This window comes from Phalacrocorax aristotelis, chromosome 3 (genome assembly GCF_949628215.1).
Source record: "Phalacrocorax aristotelis chromosome 3, bGulAri2.1, whole genome shotgun sequence".
In the NCBI taxonomy this organism is placed as follows: Eukaryota; Metazoa; Chordata; class Aves; order Suliformes; family Phalacrocoracidae; genus Phalacrocorax; species Phalacrocorax aristotelis.
In genome coordinates, this window is record NC_134278.1 from 65,177,597 (window position 1) to 65,200,753 (window position 23,157).

Here is a 23,157-nt window from a genome sequence, read left to right on the forward strand (position 1 = left end):
CAACCACTTGTACGTCTGCTTGGCATTTCGTTACTGCGGGGTTTGCTAAATCCTGGTGTCAGGCAGAAGTGTGCTGGGGATGTGCGTCTCACCAACAGCAGGTAAATGCATCACCCTTCTCTGCTCTCCTCCCTCATGCTAAAGTAAGTGGTGGAACGTGGGGGTACCAGCAGCACCACACTGAGAGCGAGGGCTCAACTGAGCTGAGTGCAATTCTGCACCAGAGTTTTGAGCCACAAGCATCAAATTCAGCGCTGCTGTGAATAATGCAGCCTCTCCATGTAAAACCTTATGGCCCCTGTGACAGGCAGTCAAGTCAGGCCAAATGTTTGCAAATACCTCCGAGGCCTCTCAGCCCAGATCTCCTCTTTGTTTTATATGAGGAACTTGCACATAACTGCAGTTGACCCTGAGCTGGTAACACACAGGAGCAAGTCTTGCATGCAGAGGCAATTTACTGCTTTTCCAACAACTTGAAACCATACTCCTACATGGTAATTTAAGCCACAAATCACCAGAGTGAACAGAAGGCACAGCACTGATACCTCAGTAACTCGTCTGACATGGTATTACTGTGGAAAACCAGGATTAACGTTTACCTTGTCTGCTTAGTCAGACCCCCACACTGCACTGCTCCACGATGGAAGGAAGGCTGGGTTTCCTGGGAGGGGACTGGATACATTGGCTCCTTCCCTCTCCTTTACCAGACTTTGGTAACATTTTATGCCTGACAAGCTTCCTACCACTAAAACTAGTCGCAGAATCCGGAAAGTTTATATGAAGAAAAACGCATTGCCCTGCCAGCAGCAGAACTGGTCAGAGGGAGATGGATTCATGGTTGTTTTCAGAAGTTTTCTGTAATTTTTTTTTTTTTTAATTGTAAAGGAAACGTGCAAGAGTGGGCATCATTTTTCATGGGCTTCTTTACAAAACTGTTATTTTCCTTGCCAGGGTCCAAGCACCTCGTATTGACCCAGCTGCAGTGAGAAAGGCTCTGGGTGCTGATTTTCAGGGCTGGACCCCATCTGAGCCTGGGGTGTGTCCCCAGCGTGCAGCCCAACGGCAGCACAGAACCACAGCTTTCTGCCACCAGCCTGGACCAGTACTCCATGCCTCAGGCCTGAACAAGCAGCCATCACTCACTAAATTAGCCCTAATGAGATTACTTGTACAAGTAAACACTGTTCATGTGAGCCTCTAAGCTCTGTGGTTTCTCTACATCCACACACACACTCAGACACATTCTCACAAGCATCTAATGAAGAGTTTAATATAAAAAAATCCACTTGTTTGTGCTTCTAAGTATTTATTAGTAACTAGTAAAGATATTGTTGTGCTTAAGAATTAAATTAGCACAATATTCACAAGTATAAACGTAGAAACTTGGCATCAAGGTTATTCAGACATCTAAATAGCTCCGACTTGTTTGGAATAACCAGCCATTCCACTGGATGGGTCAAGCAATGACAGTCAGAAGGATAATGTCCCAGAATTTGCCTTGTCCCTGAGAACAGCATCTAGAACTTGAAACCAATCACTAAACCCCAAAGAGAAAATGCCTACCAGACCAGGGGCAGCTTTCCAGAGGAGCAGAGGCGCTGCCCAAAGCCACCGAAACAGAAATTCCCCAGTGCAGAGGGAGCAAGGGGAAAGATGAGTACTTTGCTTCCCTTTGCACCACCCCGTTGTCTCCTTGTCAGCAAGAAGGGACAAGAGACGGGTTAACAGCTGCATCTGCAGGCTTGAAAAATTATCTCAGCTGAAGTCAGGATAAGTTCTTGGCAGAGCCTTTCATGTCGAAACTTGTACTTTGTAGAGTGGGATTTTTTCCTCCTTTTTTTTTTTTAGTACTAGAGAGAGGCTATTAACTGCAAGAGTCAGCTAAACTGTCAACTACAGAAATATATCTGCTGACTAGTATAATAAAACACATTTATTCATTCACTGCACATATCACTGGAAAACTGCTCTACTCCCTGAGGTCAGAAATACATATATTTTTTAAAAATCTTTAAACTTTGTAACCAACCCCTTTTTCTGTAAATACCCACAAACCACATTCCTCCCTAAGTCACAACTATAAACACTGTCTTACACGTAGCTTTTCAAAATTTCAGGTAAAACCAGACAGATTGTAGTGCAATATACATTTGTCTTTTCAAAGCAAACTTTTAAAAGTGACCTATTATGTTATAGGTCACACTGCACTTTAACAATCACAATATGGAATATATCACTGCTTTTTCCTTTAGAAAAACCTTCTGTTTCAAAGCTGAAAAATAACTGCGTATCATTTTAATTTACTTCATGCATATTTTGAATTGGTTCTTCCAGTTGAGCTGAGACAACTAAGACCTTGTGGGTTGGTGACAGGCAGGCATGAGCATCAGAAGACCTGGATTCCCAACCCAGCATTGATGCATCTGAGGAAATGACTTTGGGTTAGATCCAGTCAAGAGCTTACATCTACAGACAGACACGACACAATGTAGATTTCATGTGTGTGCCTCCTAAACTCATAGTCCAAGCAGGTATCTACGCTTTGCCTGCAGCACGTATCTGGTGAGTCACCTCAGGATAAAGCCAACTAAGGAAGAACCTGCAGTGCCTCAACTCTAATCCATGCCACACCAGTAATGACTAATGCTGGGTCCAATGCTGCAGGCATCCCTCTCATGAGGGGCAGGAGAATGTAACAGGGATTTAAACATCTTTACTTCTGAGGACGATGTGCTTTTCATCCAACAGTTGCTTAAAATAAAGTTCTGCAAGATAAAGTATTGTTCATGTAGATACAAATTTAAACCCTTTAAGGATGAGGTGAGCACAGGCTGAACCTCCAACTTCCTTACAGTATGCTCCGAACACCAGGCAAGAAGGTTGCCACCTGCAATGTAACAGCCAGAGTCATGCTTTGTTTGGGATGAGTCGTATTGGTGCAAACTGAGACATGCTCTGAGCACATCTACCAAACTGGGACCTCTTCGAAGGGCACAGCTGCCTCTCTGCCTGCTCACAGTGCTTGTAGTAAGACGTGGATAAGACCAGGGTAACTTTGGACTATGCAGTTAACCAGGCAATTTCAGGGAGGTGACGCTTCAAGATAAAGAGCTTCTTGAGAATGATTATGCCTGGGACCATAATTAAAGCAGACACCCTAGTTCAAAGGTCTCTTTGGTTAGCAAAGCTAACTAAAATTACTGCCTTTCACTCTGTGCCTCTTTACGAGTCCCTCATTTGTAAGCTGGGGATAAGAATGCACAGCTCGCTCTGTGTGGATGAAACAGGCTGTATAAAAGCAGAGCTGTACAAACGCAATCTTGTTTTTGACAAGTATCTCATGCTAAATATGATTTCAAGAAAAAGAAGCTCAATTTAATTCCAATGCAGCATCTATTTTTGTCACTGGATCTAAATATGAGGCAGACACCTTGCCTCTACTGCTTTATATTCCTCCCCAAAAATTCATTCAGCTTGGATCAAATCCCATTTCCCTTAAACGTATAAATCCCCATATCATCTGCAGAACTTGACTATCACAGGGAGTGCTTCTATATCAAAGCTTTAAAACATGCTGTAAAGCCACAGCGATGATGCACTTGTGTAGCAACTGAACTGTAACCAATGCTGACTGCAAAGCAAGTTCATGAACTTCAGCTGTGATATATTCAGTGCGCTGTTTTGTTCAGACTCCCATTTTAATGGCTCTGGAATTTCAACAGATGTAGCACTGTGGCAGCCCAGCTGAAAAAACTTCTGCTCAACAGCTCGATCTAGATGCTTTGGCTAAATACCATCCTTTGCCAATCCAGCTACCTTCCCTATTATTTCCCCACTCTTCCCGCAAAACGCAATTTTACATCACTATTTCTAGATCTTTATTTTTATCAGTATATAGAGAAAAGCAAAAGACAAGCCTGGAGACAGTGAACACTGATACCCAACCCACTTCTTCCACAAGCAAGCGCCATATGAAGTGGCAAGTTTTTAACCTATCAGCCAAACAATTGTTTACTGCAAGGCCTTCTTATCCCATGAGTAACAAGAAAGGTCTATCAGCCTTTTTTGAGAGTGTTAGGTGTGTTCCCTCTCTTGAAAAAGCAGCCAAGCCCATCCACACCGGTAGCTTCTAATGACAAATGCTGTGTGGAGTTTCCCAGGAACAAAGACGTCTTGGGCTCCACAGGATGAAGGCAACCCCAACAGAGGGCTGTTGGACCCTGTGATGGAGAAGGCTCTTGAATGGATACTGCAGAGAAATCTTACTGAAAGCCACCAAATGTATTTATGTCAGGTCTATGCCCTCCAATGTGCAAGTGCTCACTGTCTTCTTGGGAAGGGTGTCCTGACTTGGTGACTGGATGACCAGCTGGGAAGCCCACTCTTCCGGAGTGGCTTCTCCAAGCTGCTTCAGGGCTCAGCCATACAGATGCTTGTAGTAGCACAAGGATGGGGCATGAAAATGTAACATTAAAGTAAAGCAAGTGTGCAGTTAGACTTTTTTTCAAGGGTCCAAATCACATTAAAGTCTTTAAGAAGGTTCCCAACTAAAAGGAGCTCTGCAATGTGAGAATAGCCTTAATGGTATTTCTTTCTTTTCTTCAAGCTTTTTAAAAACAAATACATTTAATCCCACCCTTAATTCCCCAGGTAATCTGCATGATTTAGCCATACAGAAAACTCTTCTAATGGCACCAAAATGCAACAGCCATTACAAATTATCTGTTAACAAGCTGTCACTGGGGAGTGCTCAAAATAATTATCACCGTTTGTCTTGAGTTAATTTAAATTTCTGCAAGTGTGTTATACAACTACATTTAGTGCTGACAAGATGTCTTAAATTTAACAGTTTAGTTGCTTCCTTTTGCATGTTTGATGCTAGCATTAAAATAATTCTCCCCGCTTTTTCTCTAGCATTTTTATGGATATTTGTTGTTTCTTAGACAACCGAACACAGCTAATATAAAAATATGAAGGGCATTTTTATTGGTTTTTTTCCTCCTAGGACACAATGTTAAACTTAAAGCTATCTAAAAAGCTGCAAACAAGCACATGTAACACCCTAATCCAAGGGAAGAAGGAGGAAGCAAAGCAAAAACGAAAACAACTAGAAGTCTGATATTCCTTGTGATGGAAGTTGCTTTACCTAGCACTGACACAACTACACCACAGACATTTCTTCTCTCCACTAAAGGCACAGATCTGAAACGGGGTGAAGTTCAATAATCTGTCAGCTAAATCTTCCTATTGATACTGACTTACATCATAAAACATTAAGAAAACACATTAAACTGGTTTAAGAAAAAAATAGTATAATTAGCATTATTTTGAAACAAATTTTCATCATCTTTTAACCCTTTCACTGGAATTGCTTTTGCTTATCATGTATATCATGCAATCAATCTTCATATAACCACCCTGTATGTTTTACACTCAGTACTGCACCATATAACTAAACCTAAAAGTAGGGAACTTAAAAGCTTCAATTTTTCAGCACAGGAGCAGCTTTCAAACTTATGCAGTGCAGACTCCTGGTCCAATTCTGCTTAGTTTCATTTGAACACTCACTTTTTAAAATTCTTTATTAAAAAGGGCAGTTGGAGTATGGAACTTGGCCAAAACAATCAACATTGTACTGTGAATTAAGGAACAGTAAGAAGGGCAGGATACATGGGCAGAAACTCTGGTACTAACTTCACTACTGAAACTAGAATAATGAGAAATATGTTGATTTTTAAATTTTATTTTTTAATTTATTTTTATGTATTTATTTATTGTTATTATTTATTTATTTTACAGCTCCAATGTCCTTCCAGAACATATGGTGTACCCCTAGCCTTTAATGGTCTTTTACTTCATTAAGGTTTCCAGTTGGTAGGGAGCTCACATCTTGACATCTCTCTGAACCTGAACCAGACCTATTGTTAATATGAAGTGGTTCCCCCCTATTTTGCAGCTCTTTAACGAAACATAAGATTATTTTAAGTCCGTAATCTTCTCAGCAGGATTATCGACTAGTAGGGCTGACCCTAATATTGCTCATCTGAACAGTGATCTGGCAGATGCACTGAGAAAACAAAGGCTAAACACATACCTGTCTGGAGGGTCTTGCAGCAAGACATAATAGAGGCTTTATGAGTAACTACTTAAATCCGGTTTTATTTGACAATGCTAACCAGATGTCTTCTGGAAAACAAATCAAGTGTTTCAATCGCTGCTGCTTAAATACATTCCTTGAATTTGGCCAACAAAGCTAAACAGAAGCTACAGTCAGCCAAATCCAGCTCTTCTGAAGATGAGATAATACATGAATCATTGCAGACGTTGGAACAACGAGCCCTGTATTATGTACATAGCTTGAACCAACACAATCACCCTGGGGGAAGAGAAGCACAAAGTACAGGCAGTTGTGCAGGAAGTCTTCCCAGCTATAGTCTGAAAAGGAGTATGAAAGTCAGCACACAGACAATTCCCACTATTTACAGATACACCTTCCTCAGTACGTATCTGACACCTTGTTATCTGCTGGAAAGGACAGCCAGCCTGGGCAGTAACCAGCAGCATGCGACAAGACATTGCCCCTCGTCTGCAGCTGGAACTGTGCAGAGAGCGCGCCCACAAGACCCTTCAGGAGCTGGCTATCTCCTGACAGCTGGACATGATTTCAGTCTGCCTGTGTTTGCCCTTTAATATTCACATGGTTATTTTGTCCCTTCCCTTTACGCCTGTCATCTCCCATCTCAAAGACAAACGGCAACATGCAAGAGTGGAGCTCATCCTTCTCCCTCCCTTTTTCTTTTCTTCCATCAGAAGTGCTCTACAATGCTAATTGCTGGAACTAGAAGATAACTGCCCCCTGGAAATCAGTCTGTATGTGTCCCTCTCTGCCTCCCATCGCTCCAATCAACTCACACCCACATCTGAGGGAGAACACAGGATAGTTCAAAAAATACAAAAGCAAAGGAGAGTTCAGGTGTGATAGGAAAATTCTTCCTGTTCCTTCATTTCATCATCTGAGGCCAGTGCATTTCAGATTACTTTAGGATTTCCCTTTAGAAGACTGGACCTACACCCGTGGACACACTGCTAACGCTGCAAACCTGTCCAGAACGTAGACAGGCACACTTAGGACACGCTCCAAGCAGTGAAGCAAAGCAACACTACAGCAGTGCTGTGTCTCCTCCCCATCTTCATGCCTTATTGCTTGGCATTTTTAGATTATAATACAGTTAGCAAAATGAGGATTAGTCTCAATTTACTTTTCATTCCCAAACATTTGCATCACTGCTGTTGTATCCATGCTCCCAGATGAAGTCCACTATACTTTAGGGACTTCTTCAGACAGTGGTCCTTTAAACACAACCTGTGGCTGCACTATGTCAGGGATGGGGGCTGTTTTATGGTGTTACCCTCTTCACTCTGGTCGAACATCCGCTCAACCCGTAGGCCTCATGGACCAGAAAAGCTGTAGGAAACACTGCAGTATGTGGCACTTTTCCCTTCAGCACAGATAATGGTCTGTCTTAAAAAAAATTAACCAATCCCACTCTGAACATTAAACTCATAGCTCTGCTACCATCTGCAGCAGACTCTCAGAGCTGGTCCAGCCACTCAACAAATATTGCTTTGACTTGTTACCAGTCCTTCAGCCTTGGAGCGGAGCACACAGTGCCAGGGGGTAGGTGATCTGGAGATCCTGACCCCATGCAGAGCCCCAGCTCTTCCTCCCCACCTGTGTTCTCCATCTCCCACTTTCATGACTCCCTAGGAAGAAACAGTGACATGGAGCACAGAGTCACACAAGACTCCACAAGGGTCAGTATTTTTGTTTCCATGTGAACATTTGTACGCTGGAAAACATAAGGTGACCATGAAAACATTAGGAAGGGGCCCCTTAAGACCAGCTCTTAGGAAAGGCCAGTTAAAGCAGCTTGGCACTGAGGACAGAGAAACAGATGCCCTGGATGGCACATGTTTGACATCCAAGGTGTCACCCTACCTGCTCCACCAGGAAGGTCCTGGCTGCTTCCCCAGAGAAAGGGAGAACATGTTTTCTCCAGCACAAACAAAACATTTACAATAATGGGATCTACCAGCCCAACAAAAGAACTGCATCATTTTGTAAATGCTTAAGTCATATCGCAACGGTACCATGATTATGAAGCGCAGCTCAATTTGCTCTTCAGCTCTAGCGCCCAGATTAAGCCAACTGATTTTATTTAAAATGTAGTAACACAGCCTGTGTTAAACATGTTCTAGCCACTGATTTTAGTCAATGACAACTTTAGATTTTAATGTAAGTTACATAAAGCCACTTTTGTTCTCGAGAACAGATATACTGTGCATCACAAACTTTCCAGCTTCCAAGTGCTTAATTTTCTAAATCAAATTTCTGGAAAACACTGTTTCTTAAAACTCCACGTGGCTCCTGAGCACCTGCATACCTAAAGAAGGATAAATATATAGCTTTACCTCCGTTATAAACAAATTTGAATGCAAGATCTTACTATTTATACTTGAAAGTAGCTTCATAAAGGAAAAGCACAGTATTTTCCTTTGATTTCAAAGGCATGAAAGTCTAGTTCACAGTTAAAAAAAATCTAAAAAATCCCACCATGCAACTTCTACTATCACATGCTGCCACCCACTTCCACAGTATGATAAGCAGTGGACATTACAATAAGTAAAATAATCAACTGCACAAAAAAAATCAGGGAAAAATCTCCTCCTCCAAACACAGCACTGCTTCCTGTAAAGGTACGCAGAGCATGCAGAGGTTTTCTAGCTAGATCCATACTGTCAAAAACTTGCTGAGCTGGTAAAATTGTACCAGAATAAATAGGTTTGACCTTGCATTATCTTAAAAGCTAGTCAGGATTTTATCTAGTTAGTATTAGATGGATGAACACACCTTGATATAAAGGAATACCTTGCTTGAATTATTCTGAAAAATTTAAAACACTCAGTATTTTTACAGGTGTTTTAAATGACTGTTGTGCTCTACATGTGAATTTCAATTTGTTACCTAAGTTTTATACTTACTTTTCTCATTCACTAGGGCAGCAATTAATGCAATAAGAAATTAATAGCCTGCAATCAATTTGCTATGTACCAGCAGCATCAGATCTCAAAATCCAAACAAGAACAGGACTGGAAAACTTTCAAACAGGTGTGTTTTAATGGTCTGAACTACAGCTAGTAGCTTAGCCCTCAGGACCACATTATCAGGTTAGATGGGACCACCAGAGGCTATCTCTTCCTTCACTACCTCTTCTAAAGGTAGGGTCAAATATACATAAATGATTTCTGAGCGGTGTTTCTCTCACCTATCCTTAAAAACCTCCAATGATTTCATTGCCCCAAAAATCTATTTCAGCACTCCAGTATCCTTACCACGAGGAGGTTTCCCATATTACCACACTTAAGTATTTCTCCCCTGCCTTGTACGTCCACTACTTCATCTCCAACTTACCACAAAAAATTTATTTTGCTTTTGTTTTACTCATTTCCAGTTTCTGCAAATGCTTTCTGGACAACATGGGGATTCGTCACCATGAAGCGCTGTGCACCTTGTCATCCAATATTGTTCATTCCTCACCACCCAGGTAGCACAACAGGTCACATACACTTGTTCTACTACCCCATGCTTCACCTCAACCAACGCATTTGAAACAGCAAAAAGATGTCAAAATGCAAGCCTCGTCATCAGGCCAAGAAATGCTGAATTAAGGTTCCCATAACAGCCCACCAGTGCTTCTCACAAGGCTACTTTTCCTCAAGGTCTTCTATGCTATAATCACATAGCACTAGGCAATTTACTTCCTACCCATTTAGTAGTTTTGCAAAAATCTGTCTTTCTGAAGGCAGCCAGGTGGAAAAGCAGTTTAGCAGTCATCACAATCGTGTCACAATTTCTACAATACTTTTACACTGAACAAAACTCAGCTCTGGCTACACATCTTTTAACCCAATCCTCCAAATGTGATCAGAAGCACTGTCATCTTCCTGATTTCATGGTGCTGGTTGAAGCAGTAGCAGAGTAAAACTGATAAAACTTCAGTCAGTCCCTCTCTTCCTACTCAGTCCCTACAGGCAGGAATGGAATTACTGAAAACGTGTTAAATTCATACTGTAGCAACTCAGGACAGCTACAGGCCACAGCAAGGAACTATTTCAAAACTGCTCTTAGGGAATAAAAACAAGGCCTAGGGAAAGAGCTCGTGGCAAAATAAACAGATAGATACATACGTATATACATAGCAGAATTTTGTTAACTATGTCAGCAGCTTGAGGTCTGGTGAAGGCATCACAGTTTCTTCTCTCTCTCAGTTACTGCCCCAAAAGCACAAAACTGAAATTCACTTCATTACCAAGGAGTCCTACATCATGTGCACGAGCCAGTTTATTTAATACAAATGGCTAACTGGTAAGTTATAGCAGTACTGAATAGCTTTTGTTTTATAAAGAGCAGCAGCTCTAGAGAAAAATCCCGGCAGACTGAAATAACTTCAGCTGTGTAAGCTGGGGGAAGCTGCATATATTACTTAGTTTCACACAAATACATTGGATATAGATTTACTGAAATGGAAGATGAAGCTATAAGTAGATACATTTCTGACAAAACACAAGACAATCAGAGTGGCATTTTAGCATGTGCAGTTTTCTTTCATAATAGTCCCAAACAGAGAACAGAAAAATGTAAGGATGAGTAGTTAAAGCTTACAAAAAGCTAACCACAAGGAGTGTTAATATAAAGCAGGCAAATATTTTTCTTTTGTAAAGAACTGGTAAGTGTGCCTGCAAGGGAACAGTAAACATTTCAAGGCTAAAGAGCTGCACAAATGCATTAATCCAATAACCAGTATAGAGGACACACAGGCTATCTGCTGAGCTGTGTGTGAGCCAATATCACTGGCTGGTAAGACTCCCCTATTAAATGGTAACAAAAGGCACCTAGTAAGAGATGGTGAAAATCAGTTAACTGGAGAAACTGCAAGGGAAATAAAACGTGGCAGGCAAACACTTCTCTATTCAGACATACAAAATAAAGTTTTCCGCACATTTAAAAAGCAGAAATGTCGTGTTAAACAAACAAATATTACAGAGTTCTTTTAAATCAGGTTAGCTCCGCAAGGTATCAAGTACCTGCAGCTCCTGCTGAGACAAAAAGGGACTTGAAATGAGTTGGCTCTTTGCAAGGTAACCCCCTTTGTTAAGTAGCCAAAGTAAAGAAAAATCTAGGTTAACCATTTCCAGAACACGGACATTAAGCTGTAATTTTAAACTTTACTTCTGGCCCCAGGACAGATGTTCTGCAGCCCTCTTTGCTGGCTGCCTGCCTCTGTTCTCATGGCTGCACTAACACAATACCTCCGGTGTCAGACTGTACAGGTACACCTCCAGTGAAGGTACTAAAGGTAAAGTAAAAATTGGTGTCCTTTAAAAAAAAAGCAAAACCAAACCCACAAAACCAAACCATAACCCAAAATACCAAAAACCAAACACTGCATCCTTCTGCAAGAAAGCACTTTCACTGCTGAAGTAGTCCTTGTGAGTGCCCTGCTCCCCATTGCCCTTCTCTGCCCTCGGCGCCATTTCTGACTTCTCACAAACAGCCAATTCCCTGGAAATGACACTGTACAACAACAAAAGAAATCACCAAAGTAAACACCTGATGTGGTTCTTATACTAAACTATAAATGGACTAACTCAGGACTTACTGACATGGAAGGTATCATTTTGGAAGCACTCCAAAGACAAAATGGAAATAGCCAAAAGACACCAGGCTTTCCCCTTTTCCATTCTAGAGTGCTCTAGAGTACTGCCAGGTAACACATTTCCTTGTCTCCTGAAAGCGAAAGCGTATTCCCCCATCGCTACATTTGAGTGGGTAAACTCCACTCAATGTTCCCGATGTGCTGCAGGCAGCAAAAGAAGTAAGTTTCTTCCAAAGCCTGCAATTGGGATGCATTTGCAAAGACTGTGGCAAAAATTACTGCCCGTTTAGGACACATCAGTGTCAGCAGCAACATCTTACCTCTCAGCACTGACTTGAGGTTCAGCTTGGCTTGTCGGTGCAGGTCCTCCACACAAGGTGGTCTTGAGGAGGGCAGGAACACATTTTCCTGCTGGTGCCACGGAGCAGTGTAGTGCACAGTCCATCTACTCTCTTCATCCAAATTGGAAACAGCTGCAGAAAGAGACAATAATAAGAAAATTAAATGCTACTGTAGATAGCTGTATCATGAAACCCCAGACGTAAGTTCGTCATCATCTTAAACCAAAGAACATTGCTTGCCACTGAAGTCCCATCAAAAAGCTTTCTAGAACCTCACTTTCATGACAGCTAAACCCCTCCTCTCATTTCTAGTCTGCATTTATTCTCCTGTGTTATGCAGGAAACACCCTTCCCTCTTCCCATGCTTATACTTGCCCTTGTATTTATTGTGAACTTGCAACTCTGTTTTCCCCCCTCTTCACAAATGGGATCAGTTTCCCCATCCCCTGATCCCACCAGGCGCTGTGCATTGCAGAATAGCTTCCTCCTGCTCACGGGTGATGGTCGCCATGAGAGATTACAACAGGTTCATTTTTATCAGGAAATAACCTTCTCTGACCTCATGCTCGCTCAAACCAGGACTAAAAATTCCAGTGAAGCCAACAAATTAGCTACTTCCCATTGCCATGAGTAGAAAGCAGATTTGGACAACAGCAACTCCCTAGACAAATACTGCTCAGAGCACAACAGCGCTGAAGAGGGATTGCTCTGGCCACCTTTTCTCAGCCAATACTCACATGAAAATAAAATACTGACACTGCTCAAGTTCAAAGTTCCCTACAGACAGTCTAGTAATGAATCAGCCAAAGCACATAATGCTAAGATTTGTTTATCATTTGTTTCCCGAGAGGCAGCCATTACCTTTTGTTTAAAGTTTACCATCAATAAAAACTTCCACAGTTGAATGGCCTTATCCCTCCACCCGGTAATAACAGGAAAAAGGGCAGTCAGGGGTCATATTTTATGATCCCCCAGGCACCCTTTGGCCTTCAGCCAGGATGCTGCATATCCTTGCTTCTAGCTCTCCAAAGCAGAAAAAGCCACCGCAGCTGTGCTGCCGCCCGAGCACCTGCCCTGCTGGCCTCGCCACCAGCTCCGCATCCTCCCTCGCCCTCCTCGCTGCCTGGGCGCTGCTGGCTCCTGCGCTGCCTGCAGCATCGCCTTGTAAAGTTTGTCTGATGCCTCCCTGGTAGTGGAGGAGGGTCTGTAAACTGAGAAGCAAAATGAAAGCAACAGTCTCCTGTCATCTGAAAAAATGACTCTTTCCCTAACACCAGTGTGTATCTGCCAAGATCATTTCAGATGGAAATAACCCGTACTTGTTGAAGAAAACAAGCTATGCCTTTAGCTTCAAAACCTACCTACGACCTTATGCTCAATGCCCGTTTTGTCCTAAAAGGACTTGGGGTGCGGAGGGTGGTGGTGGTGAGGTTCTTAACTGCCTTTCCTTTCTAAGATTAGCATCAGACTTTGAAAAGGTTTCTGAAGATTTTCGATTGGTCGTCTCACCTCTGAGGTGGCTTGGTCCTGCACACCCCCTCCCCTCTCACAGACATACCGGCTGCAACAAGGCAGGCACACACCTTCAGTCTGCGCTTGCTCTTCCTGCCCTTGCTAACTAGAGGTCACACCTAAATCACGACAAATCACGACAAACTGACAAGTCACCACCTACCTTGTTACAGCATCAACCACCTCGATATTACAGAAAAAGTGACAGGCACATCCAGCGACCTGCCCGAAGAGCGGGCTGAGCAGGCGGGCTGGGAGGGGAGTGTAGCCTGGGGGAGGAAGAGGAGCGGGGAAACACCAGCCTGCAAGCCCACTGTCCGGCGGCAGCCCCACCATACCAAAATTAAAGTTCACGGTTGATCAGAGCAATGGTCATCAAAACTAGCTGACAGAAGTGCTGCACGTATTTGCAAACTAATCTAGCGCAATTTGTCTGTCTTCACGAATTAAACGGAGAACCTCGATTTTAAAAGCCATGCTGAATCTCGAGCATCTTTAGAAAGCCCAACTTGGCTCAGAACAAGCCTTACAGATAGAAGCCCGTAGCCAGACACAGCTCAGCAGCTGCACAAGCAGAGGCAGATGTCGGAGAGAGGCTGGGGGTGCCCCAGCAGCCAGCGGGACACCTGTGCCCAGCAGCAGGCGACACAGCTTGGTCACCGAGCTGCTTACCACGGAGACGTCCTTCTCCTTCAGAAACACCGCGGCAAAGGACTTCACAAGCAAACCAGTATCGCAAAGCAGAGGTCCTAAATCACTTCATATGGCTCCCTCCCCACAGGACAAAATATTCCATGGAGGAGAGAGTGAGAGAAACTTCAAAAGAGGCGTCAGGAAAGCAGGAGCAAAGCCGGCGGGAATTGCACTTTTCTGCAGGACTCGGCTGCCTCCCCAAAGGACAGCGAGCACGCACAACTACTTACTCTTTCTCTTGAAAAGTTTCATGAAAGATTTAAGCTTTGTGTTGATGAAAACCACCATTTTCAAGGTGATGAATTGCGATCCTGAAGTTTAAATCCCACGAAAAGGAGGAGCTGAGGAAAGGTGTTTTCCAGAGCGAGCCTGCTCAAACTCTACACACCAAGTTTCTCTTCTCCAGGCTTCTCCCCTCCGCCTTTCTTTCCTGAAATCACAACTTTAAATCTGCCTAGGACTTCCTGATGCACAAAACCATTTACAATTCTTTAGCCTGAATTTCTCCTCCTCATATGTAACCTTGTGGGCTAAAAACATCCAGTTTCAACAGACAAAACAGGAGGAGGAAGGAAAAAAAAAAAAAAGTTAATCGTTATTCACGTTTGCACACCAAAAATCAGGCTTTCCTGCCGCCCGTGCATTTACTACTCAGTTGTTCTTCTCAATCCTTCCTCTACTCTCCCAAGTTTGGCTGCTGCAGAGAGACCGGGTTTGCAGGTGGTTTCTCTCCCTCCCATCGCGCCAGCCGGCTCTGCCGGCGGAGCACAGGGAGATGCCGGCACCTTCCCCCCGCCCCCGGCACCTCCCCGGTGCCCGCCAGCGGCGGGAGGCGGGATGGCAGCACCCCCCACCCCCCCCCGCCACCTCCTTCCAGTTGCAAATCAGAGTTGCATTTTCCTGCAAATCAGGATGCCCCGCTTTCCCACCGCTCCCATCCTTCCCCCTTTCTCCCCCTCCCCCGTCTTTTTTTTTTTTTTTTTTACCCTCTCGCTCCCACTTTATTAAGGACCCAAGAGCCGCGTTTTAGCTGGCTGCAACGTGCAGCCTCCGCCCTGCACTGCCCACCCTTCCAGATCCACCGCTCCCCCCCGCAGCCACTGCGCCTGGGACACCAGCCCACTAATTTTACATATTGAATTTCATTCAGTAACGCTCCTGATTTATTCTTATTAGCGTCATCTCAGACCAGATACATGGAAAGCAAAATCGAGTTATTTCTGGCTAATAGAGAACCTGTTATTCATCAAATGAAACTTGTGCACAGAGATGAAATAGCCCGGCTTTTTCAGATGCACATTATATCCTCATGCCTTAAAAAAATTCTGTCCGTACAGAGATCCACAGCCATCCTTCCTAGGAACGAACTGCAATTTTGCAGAAGTTAAAGAGAAAATGCTAAGCACCAAATCAATGTGCTCAGCAGGGCATGCCCTTCGCACAATGTTCCGGCTCAAGAAGCAAGCCCTCCCTCACAAAGCAAGCTTAGGAAACCCCCTCGGGTTAACAATGAACAGGAATTTTTCCTCGGGAAAAAGAAAAATGCCAGCAGCAGGGGGCTCAGATTGACCCCAGAACCGCGGCAGGATCCGGCCTCTGGAGCACAGCTGGCGAAAAGCAGATGCTCCACAGGAACTTCACTCCGAGTTCCACCAAATGGTGGGACTCAGCCCTGCGCAGAACAGTCCGTAATCAAGGTACCTCTATCATTGTGAACACGCTATTATCAGTATTTTATCAGTATTTTATCAGTATATTCCAAACCCAGTGATTTTGCAATTACAACATGGGTTTGGCACCGAAACTGCCATCAGCAGCAGATCTCTCCAGCAGCTGCTGGCCCAAGAGCTGTACGGACTGGCTCACCTCTGCCAAGGGGACAGAAGACCACGGTGCCACAGCAGCAACGGCAGAAAGGCACCTCTGCTTTTGCATTGATTTCCATCAAACATCTTACACATAAAATGACCCTGGCATCAAACTCTGATAAAAAGATAACTATTTTGTGATGCGCTTTTTTTTTTTTTTAAAAAAAAAAAAAAGATAAAATCACACACACAATAATACCCCCGGTTAAGAAGCTGCCATCACCCATACATCATTAAACCACTTTAAATGCACACTTGCTGGACACACTCTGGAGACGAGTGCAGAATGACTCCGTTTCTAACTCCAGCAGCATTGCCATCCAAGAGCAAACCCAGAAGGGGGTAACTCCTCTTTTAGTGTGGTGGAGATCTTTTTTAGGGATCGCCTAGAAGGGGGAAGGGGAGCTATGGTTCATTTGCACAGGGGAAGGTGCCAGTTTCAAGCTGGCATGTGAGGGAGACAGGGCTACTGGAAGGGAGACAGATTCTCCCCGAAGTCTTCATGGCACCTCAAAGAGGCTTGCAAGCCCTGAGAAGCAAGACTTTGTTCCCTTTTCAAGGTCAAGCCCCTGTGTATCAACCCGATCGATCCTGCGTACTTTGGACTGCTCAGGGAACCCTTCCCAGTTTCACCATGGGCTGCAATGTGTGCCAAGTCCAGTGATGCTCTTTGTTATTGAATCCTGAACATACCCTGAAGCATTTCTCCTGCCTGAGAACAAGCCTTGATCACTGACCTCAAGCCCTGATCTCCAGTATGCAAGCAGCTATTCAAACCCAGTAACAAACAATGCATAAGATGATGTCTGCCTTTCATCCTCACCCCCCTTTGCTTCCACTTTCCCTCAGGTCATGCTAATAAAGAGGTCAAACATCAAAAATGGCTATCATGAGGGGATACCCCAAAGGAAACACCAGCTGGCTACTTGTATCTGCACCAGGTCAACAACAACTGTGGCTTCCATGAAATTCAGCATGTTGTCTCAAACCAGCTTTTAAAAAATGCTTTTCCTGTCACAAGAAACTGTCACCAAAAGTGGCTTCTAATGGCAGTTCTCTTGGAGTTGAAAGCATGACATAAGTGTGCTTCTCTGTAGCCTGCCTCTCTGCATTGAGAGGAGAAGGAAAAGATGAAGCAGTTTGAGAAAGTTTCTACTGTAGTCACTATTGCAAACAGATAAAGGACTTTAGCCTCCAATGACACCAAAACCACAAAAAAATCCCATCAAACAAGAAAAAAAACCCACCTAAAATTACCTTGATAGAAAAAAAAATTAAAAGTTTGTTAAAGCTGAATAAACCCAGCATGAACTGGTGTGCACGCTCTGTGACATCAGTTCTTTAAAAGCAAATGACTTAGAGAGAGGTGGCAGACTAGGGAGACCTTGCTCCATGACACACTTCCTACTTCACCTTGGACAAGTTAATATTAACCCACTGCCTCGGTTCCCACTTCCTTACAAACAGGGATCACACTCACTTGCCACCGCACAAGGATACTATCACAAGGAATATGGAAAATGCAGAGAAGATTTTCAGCAAATATTAATTCTCACTTCATACTGGATGGGACTGTTAACTTCGGTTTACAAAGTGTGGCCCAGAAGAAACTCCTTCCTAACTTGTTAGTCAGAGATTGAAGCAAAGAAAGGAGGCACACGGTGCAGTGCCAAACAGCACGCTCTAAGTCATGAATGCGTAACACACTCATTAGCAAAACTGTGTCTTTTTTTAGTTCATGCTATGAGTTTTTAATTCCTGAGTGGTTAAACTGATTTTAATTTCTAGTAGAGGCCATGTACATCCAGAAGATAAGTTAATACGAGCGGCTGCTTGCGCACGGTATGCCTGAAAGGCTGCAGCCATTCCTTCACTCCTCTCCCTGCTCTCTCCCCTCTTTAGAGGGGCTTTCCAGCTGACCTGCTCTGCGACAGCCATCTGGGACAGCCAGCCCTCCACATTCACGGCAACATAAAACATTGGTGACCATGAAACAATCTGGAAATATTTGGCTTCCACGGAAATATTTCAAGCCAGCCCCTGGGGGAAGGGGGCTCTCCTGTCCAGCCCCTACTCGCAACCCAACGCCCTGAACCTTGCACCCATGCACAAAATCTGTTGCAGAAGTTGAGGCTTTATAAAAAGGCAAATGTTGAAAAGGGACGCACTGGGGCTGTTCATAACTGCAGCCGGAGCAGCTGCCCAGCAGCAGCAGCTGTCCGTCAAAGACACCAACGCATCGGTGAGAATCAACTGTTCTCCTTCCTACTGCCACTCATCAGCCCATGTCCACATGCAGTACTAACTTCAGGAAGCACTAAGTTAAAAAAAAAAGTAATAAAACACAAGAACAGTTAAAGCAACCCATTCCTGCTCCCTCCCACAAGTCAAGACAAATTCTACCACTTATTTTCACACAGAATCACAGGTTGGAAGGGACCTCAGGGATCATCTAGTCCAACCTTTCTAGGAAGAGCACAGTCTAGACAAGATGGCCCAGCGCCCTGTCCAGACGACTCTTGAAGGTGTCCAACGTGGCCAAGTCAACCACTTCCCTGAGGAGATTGTTCCAATGGTTGACTGTCCTCAATGTGAAAAATTTTCCTCTCGCGTCCAGTCAGAAGGTAAAGCCAACACATGTATCAAGTTCATGAAAGGAATGATGCGTCAAACTACTAATATATATCATAATCTCAAAACCTAGACCTTAAGTTGTAAGCCTTAGCAGCTTTACTCAGACAATGGAAAAATCCTCCATTAAACAAGTGTATTGATTAAGCAAATGCATTGATGACATTTTGAGAGGAAAGAAAGTAAAACCGTACAACTGAGCTGGGAACTGCATTGCGAGAGCTCTTCCAGTGAGTCTCTGTTCAATAAACAAAAGGGAAAGTTGAAACGTTGGCAAGCAGATGTACTCAAAACAATTAAATCAATGCCTTTGCTTTTTATGGACATGCCAGTCACTCGTTCGAAATAAGTTTCCACTGTGCCACCCCTCCAGCAGCTCGCACGGGGATGCACAGGGAAGAAGCTGTTGGAAGGCAGATGTTTACAGCATGTCTGCAGGACTGGGTGTGCGGAGGACATGCTCAGGATTGCTCCCTGCCACCCCCCCGTCCACCCTCTCTGAGCAGCTGCGGTGTCTGGGGGGGAGCAGCTATGGGTCTGACCCCCAAGCACCCCTTCCCCAGGCTGCTCAGAGGCACCCAGGCATCTGCAGGGCAAGCCTGAACCCCAGGAGGGTTATACACCCCTTCCTGCAGGTCACAAGGCTCCTGCCTGGCTCAGACCAAAACCACCCAGCCTTGAAAGCTGCACCTTTACTTCCTGGGGAGACTTCCGTCGCTAAGAAACATCAAGCACCTAAGATAAGAAATGCTGGATGTCTCAAGGGTTTTCAGAACTCAAGCTTTATGCCTGTTCTGGCCACCTTCAGCATGCCATCAACCACTTGCTGGTGTCTAAAGGGAGTCGAAGCCACCCCCGCAGACCACAGGAGTCAAGAATTTACGGTCAGAAGGGGTTTCTCCCTCCCTCCAGAGCCAGCCATGGCCAGCCCTCTCCCGGCATCTTTCAGGAGAACAAAAGTGCTCCCTCCACAAAGGCAGTCCCAGGCGGCACCACATTGAGCTGCACTCCCATCCCCAGCTCAGCTCGCTCACAATGGCCTTTTTCAAGGCACCCTCGGCCTTGGCGAAGCGTGATGCTTCCCCGGCTACTGAGAAATTGCAATTCATTAAACCTGGGATCAGGAGGAAGAGGAGGAGGAGGAGAAGAAAGCATGGGGGAGAGGGAATGAAGCCGAAAAACTATTTTATCCCAAAACCACAGCAACATAAAGTGCAGAAGGACCCGTCCATGCCGTGCCCCAGCGAGCCGGCCGGGGAGCAGGGTGCTGAGCCTGCCTCCGCGCAGGCAGTCACCCCGCAGCTCCTGCTTTGAGGAGGGCACCCCGGCAGCGGCCCCCTTTATTCGTGCTCCTATGGGATTATGGCTGCAGGCTCTGGGAAAGGGGCTGCCTGCTGGGGGCTGGGGGAGGAGGGAGGAAGATGAGAAGGAGAAGCAGCACAACCTAAACCAGAGAGGACAGAAAAGCAGCAGACTGATTGATCTGATGATCCTATTTAGGTCACAGCACAATAAAGCTAATTCATTCCTTTGACAATTCAAAACATCTTTCCGCAGGATCCTCTGTCATGCAAACACATCACCAGAGAGAAAAGGGACCATTTGGGCAGGGCCGCCTGCAGACAAAGCAGCAGTTTCTTTGGTTAGAGCATCTCCCCGTACGCTGTAACTGCGGGGCAGCCAGAACAGAAAACATTCAGTGAATGTGCAATTCTGTTTCATGGTTTGGTTTTAAATGGCAGGGCACAATCCTTTTTTCTTTGGCCATTCCTGAACCCCAGCTAAGGCAACGTCAGCTCCCAGAAGATTACTTTCCTCTCGTCCTAGGAAGACCCTTCTAAAATTCCACTAAGAAATATTCTGAATTTAAATTCCAAATCCACCTCAGTGCTCCAATGTTACGGCTTATCCTGAAAAACCAATCAAAAATGGCTGCAGCAAATAAGTTAGTCTTCGCAAAAACTTGACTCTTATTTGCCCTAACAATGCACCACAGAGAAGATGCCCATCCTGTAGGACTCTGAGCAAAACCAACAAAACCAGACTGCAAAAAATGCCGTTTCTGAACTTCTGCCCCGAACCATCCCCCCGTTCAGCCTGTAATTCCATCTTTGGCAGCTGTGCACTTGTGGATCCATGCTAATATCCAACAGACATCTTCAACTAATCTCAATCTGCATTCTCCTTATGGGTGTCCTGAAGGGGACACACTCCCCACTCATTTCACTTATTTAAAGGTCACATAAAGAATTCTTGTAGTGTATCTCCATCTCCCCACCCAACACTGCTCTTCGGGATACTGTTATTTATATACGGATTATCCTTGTATAAGGAGTTGGCAGTTCTTTTTTCTTCTTTCTGCTGACTGTCTTAATAAAACTCAAGGTGAGTCACATTTAAGCTCAAAGACAGCCTCTCTTAAAATTAAGCCAGTACGTCCTCTAGTTTCCTAAGAACTTTGCAATCTATAAATAAAAAAAATTAAGCTCCTTGGAAAATACCAACCTTCATATGATCATGTAACTGCTCATGCCAAAATGAAGCAGGACTCAGCAACCCGTTTTAAGGCCCTCAGGAGCTTAAACTTAATCAAAAAGTAATCCACAAAAAGATAAAAATTTGAGATTTTTTTTTCCTCTCCTCTCCCACAGTCAGTCTGCCATTTCTGCCCCCATTTCCTGCCAGAAAGGGAAAGAAGATCCCTACTTTTTTTCTACAGGATCCCTACTGCAGATACCTACAGTTCTTCTTGCTGTAGAAAAAGTAGTTATTCCCTACTGTGGCTGGAGAACTTCAGAAAATGGAACAAGCAGTAAAGTTGTAACACAACAAGGGATTTAATATACACCATTTAAAATTACAGATACCATTTTTAATAGCACAAATGTCTCTTTTGGTATCCTTGGTTTCCCCACTTAGCACAAAATATGAACTGCAGAGAAGCTCATCTTTTGTTGGAGGAGTTGGAGTAACAGTTGGATAAGTTGGAGAAGTGTAAGTTTAAAACTTGAGACAGCTGATGCTGGTTTTAAAAGTATTTCTCCCAGTACTTTTACCATTTATATGTAAAAACCTTTGCAGTCATGCACCTACGGCACCATCACCCCCACTTCAGCTCCGAACAGATCACACACTCTATAACCTGACATCACATCTTCGGAGTGACCTTCTTCCAGCACTGAACTCTCACTTAAAGCCAAGTGAAACACAAGCATGCATCCACAATTCAGATGAACACCACTTAAACTAAAACTACTGATATATTTTTAAAAGAGCTTCTAAACATATCATCTTGCCAACAGAAAATACCCTGCAACTCAGAGATTTCCAACACTAGATCAGAGAGTGGAGACACCACATGAACAAATACAGACAAAACTATGCAGAGCCTAAAAATAAATTTCTGTTCAGAATTACCATGGGTTTTCCAGCCCAGATAATAAGTTTACAACAATTAACAGTCCTGCCCAGCTCGGTCATTCCTGAAACATCTCACTAGCTGTTACTGAGACGACAGTAAGAACAAGGCAAAGAAATATCAGTAGTTAACTACTACTAAGCAAACAACCCTGCCATCTCAAGATAGTTGATAAAACTACAGTGTATCCCAGCGGCTGCATTTTTAAACAATACACGACAACCCAAACTCAACTTTGGGTTGCAGGTTTGTCCAGAGGACTATTAATTACTGACAGCTTGTGCTATTACAGGATTGGAATGGGACAGCATTTTACATTGCAAATTACTGAGAAGAGAGGAGGAGCCTGATTTAAAAACAGTCTGGAATTGTCAGGTGGGAAACTTACTGCCAGCTCCAGGGCAGGGCTGACCCCTGGAGCAGAAGATCCAATTCGAATGTGAAGAAGGAGGTAGGAAATCAATGACACGGTCAATGCGAGTAACATTTACACCCTCAAGAAAAGCAATCAATAAAACCACAGCTATATTTTCCCAAAATTATTCTGCAGTATGTAGCATGCATGAAAAGCCTCTTCTTTGTTCCTGTCTTCATGGATAATGATACAAGCAGCTCTAGACCTTGGCACCCTTAAAGGACGCTGCAATGCAGCACTAAACCAACATCAATCCCAGTCCACTTGAGTTAGACAGAAGTGTCGCCGAACAGGGTGCCTGTTTTGCCACAATACCAGGACCTGTCTAAGGTGATGCACACCGAAACTCAATTTACATTTTTGTTTTTAAACCATGGCTGGTTTGAAGAACATAGTTGAAACTACAGCTGTTAAAAGTACCTGACACATCCCATGTCTAATATTCTGTACAGAGTATACACCCTGCTCCAGGAATAAAGAAATTAAAACATTGTGTTCATGCAGGCTTTGAAAATATTTATTTTTATGTCAGGGCAATTCACATCCTGCTCCTCTTTGGATT

General features: G+C 44.0%; 1 protein-coding gene across 8 annotated transcripts in view; it reads right to left on the minus strand.

The window, feature by feature from the left end:
• The window catches only part of NHSL1 (NHS like 1), a 185,630-nt gene that overhangs the window by 42,539 nt on the left and 119,934 nt on the right, over nt 1-23,157 (minus strand). For 7 of the 8 annotated variants that reach the window (XM_075087752.1, XM_075087751.1, XM_075087750.1 and 4 more), the window contains exon 2: nt 12,038-12,190. In XM_075087752.1, coding sequence (XP_074943853.1) covers nt 12,038-12,190 — 153 coding nt within the window. Of the gene's footprint in view, nt 1-12,037; nt 12,191-14,493; nt 15,003-23,157 lie in introns of those variants that run through there. The other variant, XM_075087757.1, reaches the window with a different exon arrangement.